This window comes from Myotis davidii, unplaced genomic scaffold (genome assembly GCF_000327345.1).
Source record: "Myotis davidii unplaced genomic scaffold, ASM32734v1 scaffold534, whole genome shotgun sequence".
Taxonomy (NCBI): Eukaryota; Metazoa; Chordata; class Mammalia; order Chiroptera; family Vespertilionidae; genus Myotis; species Myotis davidii.
In genome coordinates, this window is record NW_006286678.1 from 5,683,474 (window position 1) to 5,689,634 (window position 6,161).

Here is a 6,161-nt window from a genome sequence, read left to right on the forward strand (position 1 = left end):
CTAGGGCAGGCGGGAAGCTTGGCTTCCTCCATCACTGGGGCAACCAAGTCTCCTGCTTGCTCCAGCTCCATGGCTGCCAGCTGCCATCTTGGCTGGGTTAATTTGCATATAGTCTCTCTGATTGGCTGGTGGGCGTGGCTTGTGAGTTAGCAAAGTTACGGTCAATTTGCATGTTTCTCCCTCTCCCTCTCTTTTTTTTGCATGTTTCTCTTTTATTAGATAAGATACCTTGGATTTTTGGTGTCTAAGTCCAGATGGCTCTGCTACTTAGACCCAAAGACCTTTTCATCTTTTGCCTTACTGAAGCAGCTGGCTGTCACTATTGATTATTCAATTGATTTTTAAAGCTAATTAATGTATTTCATTTGGGTAGCATTGGTTTAGCAAATGAAGACAAAAGCCATGCTGATTCTGTCTCAAGATAGAAGTATCAGTACTTCTTTACTAACTTGGCAACTGGAGTGTTTTGTTCTACTCTTAAATGTCAAGTCAGAAGCAATATCTCAAGAATGTAGAACATCTGCTTAGCTCTGTACTTCCTCCGTGTTTAGTTATTCTGGCACATGCGATAAAATTTAAGCATGATAGAGGTGGTGGAATTTGGTTTGGGCTCTTTATTTATTTGGGCAGGGTAATTGATTGAAGGCTAAATGGGGCAATAAAGGAGAACAGAAGGCCAAGTATATAATGGGAACCAGTATTTAGGGGCTGGGAAGAGGAAAAGGGGTAGGAATGGAAGAAATTAGAGAAATAGCAGGAAAATGAATGCTGGGTAGGATCAAGGAAATGGAATCAGTCAACTCTGTTTATTTATTCATTAACTATTGGTTGCTTCCTGGACATACCCCAACTGTGGCTGGGGAATGAACCTGAACCCAGGTATGTGCCTTTGACTGAGAATCAAACCAATGACCCTTCAGTCTGTTGGCCAACATTCTAATCACTGATCCACAATGGCCAGGGTGATGAAGACATTTTAAATGTTCATCAGTAGAAAACTGGTAAAATAAATTAAGGTATCCTATCTAATAATAGACAAACATGGTAATTGACCGTACCTTTGCTATGCCTCCCATTGGCTAATCAACATGATATGCAAATTAACCAACAAAGATGGTGGCTAATTTGCATACTGCCAGCAGGGCGGGACAGCGCCATCTCGCCTGCTCTGCCGCCATCCGGGCCTGCTATCTGTGACCCGGGGCAGCAGGCATCTGTGTGCGACCCGCCCGGGGTGTCCCGTGTGAGACCTGACCTGGGGCGTCCCATGTGCGACCTGACCCAGGGCGGTGCCCCAACCCCGGATTGGCCCTGCTGTGTGTGCGACCCGGGGATGCAGGGCAGGTACTGAGGAATTGGGCCTGCCATCTGCCACCTGGGGAGCAGGCCTAAGTCAGCAGGTGGTTATCTCCCGAGGGTTCCCAGACTGTGAAAGGGCACAAATGGGGCTGAAATTTTTGTGCACCGGGCCTCTAGTCCTATATAATAAAAGGCTAATATGTGAATTGTCCCCTGGGGAGTTTGACCAGGAGAATGGGAGTTCAATCGCTCACTATGACATATGCTGACCACCAGGGGGGCGGCACGAAACATGGCAGACAACCAGCGGCTGAGGTGGGGCGAAGCAAGGAAGGAGGAGGCGGGGCGGCTGGGAGGCAGGGAACCTGATTGCAGGCCAGGCCTAGGGACCCTACCCATGTATGAATTTTGTGCACTGGGTCTCTAGTATCAATATAATGGAAAACTATGCTGCTATTAAATGAATTAGATAGATCTATCCTGTATTATAATAGATGTCTAAATGAAAAAAGAAAATTATGGAAGTATGCTTTCATCTGTGTTAGAAAAAGCAACAGTATTTCTTTTCTAGGGGTTATATATAAAACCCCAAATATTAGATATATTATTCCTGAGCCTAGGTCACTGGATTAATTTTGGTTCTGAGCCTTCACTGCACCAGCCCTCAATGTATAGGAATGTGAGAGAAAGCAGAACCTAAGTTATAGGATCTACATCTACAATGAAGTTCCTGCCCCACCAACAAAGGGGAATATTAGAGGGAGAGTTTAGTACCCTTCTGAAATAGTCAGAGACCTGATACTCACTGGATATCCAAACATACTGTTGAATTCCTCATTGTTGGCTTGCAGATATCTCTCTTGTTCTAAGAAAGAGGAGAGAAATGATGAGAAGGATGCTTCTCTGTAGATCAGTCTGGGATGCTGGCTGCTAGTGAAGATTCATTACCTCACACTTTCTTGCTGAGGATATCTGTTTAAAAATGGGATTTTTGTCTCTTTATTCAAAGAATCAAGAAAGCCCTGGCCAGTGTGGCTCAGATGGTTGGAGCATTGTCCCATGCACTGAAGGACACATGTTTGATTCTTGGTTAGGGCACATACCCAGGTTGTGGGCTCAATCCCCAGTAGGGGCACTTACAGGAGGCAACCAATTGATGTTTCTTTCTCACACCAATGTTTCTTTCTCTCTCTTTCCCCCCATCCCTCTCCCTCTCCTTCTCTCTCTCTAAAATCAATAACAACATATCCCCAGATGAGAATTTAAAAAAAAAGAATCAAGAAATACAATAAAAATAAAACCCTCAAGAGTTTCAGTTTTCTGAAAGCAACAGGACAAGGCTATTATAAACATTCATGTGCAAGTTTTTGTGTGGCCATGTTTTCATTTCTCTTGGGTAGATACCTAGGAGTAGAATTGCTGGGTCATATACAATTCTATGTTTAATTTTATGAGGAACTGCCAAACAGTTTTTCACAGCAGTTGCATTATTTTATAATTGCATTATTTTACATTCCCTGAACAACGTATGAGGGTTCTCATTTCTCCACATCCTTGCCAACACCTGTTAGTGCCTGCTTTTTATTCTAACCATCTTAGTGGATGTGAAGTAGCATCTCACTGTATTGCGAGTATGTAACATGGTCATTGGCATTCATTTGGTGATCAATAAATATTTGTTGAATAAATAAATCAGTCTTTATTGATGATTACTACATTCATTTGCCTTGAATTTACTACTCCCTACAACATTCTGCTCGCTACCTATTATTCTGTTCGTAGGAACACGCAGGAAAAATTGGTCAGTTCATTTCTTTTCCTCAGCCCTTTCTCCTTTAGCAGCTATGAGAATAGGAGAGAACTGCCTGGTTTTCCGTTGGTTGGGACTTCACTGACTTTCTCTTCCTGAATCAGGCCTGTGCCTTGGAATAGACTTCTTTCTGTAACTCAGGCCTGTGCCCTTAGAATGGGCTCCTCCAGGAATCAGACAACTGCACAATGACAGAAAGTAAAGAAGATAAGTGTGGCCTTAAATCAGTGACCTAATTTCATTATTTGCACCTTCTCTATTCCCCTAAAGAAAGCTGAAATATATAACCACATTCTGGCTTGATTTTCAAAATTTTATGTTAAAAAATTTACCTTTTCCCATCTCAGGCAGTTTCACTCTGAAAGCTGGCTTGGGTGTGATTACCCCAGTGCCCTTTAGTTCTTGGCTTCACCGAAGGAAAGCATGGAAGTAAATAAAAATACTTCCTAACACCATAGCCATAGCCATTTGCTGTGGCCACAAATAGGCAGCAAAGCTTAACCTTATCTGCCTTGGCAATTTCTTTTCACACTGACCACTTCTTTTTAGCAGGAGGCGGTTGTGAAGGATGGGGAGAGGAAAAGAAACACATGCTTTCCTGGTGAACTTCCAAATGAAAGTACAAAAGATGAGAGATGGTAACTACTCCAGTTAGAATACTCAGATGTCAAAACAGACCTTATACTAGTAAGTACAAAGTATTTACTTTTGTAAAGCATATTTTCTCTACTGGTCAGCTGTTTAGTAGATTAGTAGTTTGACTGGTAGACTGGCTAGTCTGTTTATCTGTTATATGCAAACACACATTTTTTAGAGGCAATAATAATGACATGCAGACTTAGATATCTCTGAGTTCACCTACCTCCAGCACTTTGTCTTTCCTCACTCCGGCTTTCATATACAGACATTGCAAAGTAGTACCAACTATAATTTGATAGAATTTCTATAAAGGAAATAAAAAGATTTAGAATGAGAATTTCTCATGCCAATAACATTTCACTTAAACATGTTCTTAAGTAACAAGGAACTTGATCTCTGAAATTAAAAATAATCTACCTCTAAGATAGACATGCTAAATTTTAGAATTCATTTCATATGTCCTCAACATAAAGTTATATTTTCAAAGCTTGGGAAACAGATTTCAATTCCTGGCAATTAAGTCTAAACTGATGACTACAATCTGTCAGACAAATTATCTGAACCTTGGAAACAGGTAAAAGAAATTAGGTGATCTTTCAGTGTAATTAGGTGATCTTTCAGTGTAATTCTGGGATTACACCTTTGATTAGTTTTCTACTGACTGGACTATACTATAACTCTGTAGGGCAGAGGTTAACTTATATATATATATTTTATTCAGTAGAGATACAAATATTTAAGTCTGGTGAAAAATATAACTCCAAAGGTTATGATTTATGGACTTTAGGACTTAAATAGTTTTGTGTATAATTCAGTAATCTTATCTTAACATTTCTTTATTAAATTGCCTATAAATGCTTAGCTCCTATATTTTCACTTCAAGTGGTCTTAACATCTTGCTTCCTCATAAATTAATGAGTTTAATAAAATCTTTGATAACTGTTCATTTTATATATATGAGAGTCATGTTCCTTAACCTTTTAAAAGTTATAATTTATCAAATCCCATGAGTTTGCTACCCAGAAAAATCCCTTCTTTCTCTCCATCCCTCATCCAATTCAGAAAAGGCCAATAAAGTATATTTTAGTTAATCGATTTTTTTCAGGTCTCCTAATTCACTAAATGTGGAAAAGCCAAGACTAGAAAACTTTACAGGCATTTTCATCTTAATCATCCCAAACAAGATTAGATGGGGGGTGGGGGTGCGGGGGGGTGGGAATCACTTGAGGGAAATGTAAAGTCCAAGTAAAAGGGATTCCCAGGAAACCAAGAGATATTCAACCGTCAGAAAACAACAACAAAACTCTGGACAGCTATGATCACTTTGGAATGAGAATGAGATTCCAGTTCTGCTCTCTGTGAATCCCAAGTGACTTCATTAACGATACAGTTGCATCAAATAACTTCAGGAGTCAGGGGGTTAACAGCAGTTAGATGTGAAACAGCAGAAAATAAAGTGCTGGGTATTGTGACAAATTGGTGAGTGCATGCCTTCTATAAAAGTATCCAAATACGAAAAAGAAAATTAAACACTGTGCAGGCCAAATAAAATTCACTTGTGCTTGTTAGCTATAAGTTTTGTACCCCAACCTAAGGTTCCTATTTCTTCTGTCGATAGAATCGGTGTTCTCCTACCCAATGTCAGGAGTTCTAATATCACCATTCTCTAAGCACCCAGTCCTACTCTTAGCTGCCTATACCCCCTAGGTAGGCTTGGGGTTCCTACTGCTGCTGAGAAAGGAGAGCCAAGGATGGGATGTCCTAAAGTTCTGGATTCTCTCCAATCCCTGCAGGGCCATCAATCAGTTTTGAGAGTGAAGTTGGGCCAAATCCACACAGTAGCACAGCTTGGAATGAGAAATGGTTAGAAGGCACTAAGCCAGTGGGCACATGAGTAATGACTGTTTGGCTGGAATCAGACACTCACCCAATCTTGTGACATTCTCTGCAGGCACATCACATTACATAGCAGCCGACTGGAAAGTACATTTAATCTCAGAAGAGGGAAGGAAGAATGTGAGGGAAGGAATATAAGAAATGGGATGTGTGGGTGGGGGAGGGGAAGAAACAGGGAAGAGGATTAGGAGCCAGAGAACTGGTTTTATATCAAAGTTGGCTACTAAATAATGATAATGTAATTTGGGGTAAGTTATTAACTATTTCATGCCTCAAATTTCTTTTAAAAAGATAATTTTTTTTAAAAAAAACAGGAAATAGATGAAAACCAAGATAGTGGCATAGGTAAACACTGGAAATTGCTGCCTCCCTCAACAAATTTAAAAATACAACTAAAAGACGGAATGGACATCATCCAGAACCACAGGAAGGCTGGCTGAGTGGAAATTCTACAACAAGAAGGAAAGAGAAAAGCATACTGAGACTCAGAGGAGGTGCAGTGCGGAAGTAAAGTACA

General features: G+C 40.5%; 1 protein-coding gene across 1 annotated transcript in view; it reads right to left on the reverse strand.

Annotated features, from left to right (window-relative positions):
* LOC102773506 (phospholipid-transporting ATPase FetA) overlaps nt 1–6,161 on the reverse strand; it is a 64,007-nt gene that overhangs the window by 52,127 nt on the left and 5,719 nt on the right. The window contains exons 2-3 of the mRNA XM_006758627.2: nt 3,972–4,052; nt 2,106–2,164 (exon numbers count right to left, since the gene is read on the reverse strand). Of these exons, the coding sequence (XP_006758690.1) occupies nt 2,106–2,164; nt 3,972–4,017 (105 nt within the window). The 5' untranslated portion in view covers nt 4,018–4,052. The remainder of the gene's footprint in view (nt 1–2,105; nt 2,165–3,971; nt 4,053–6,161) is intronic.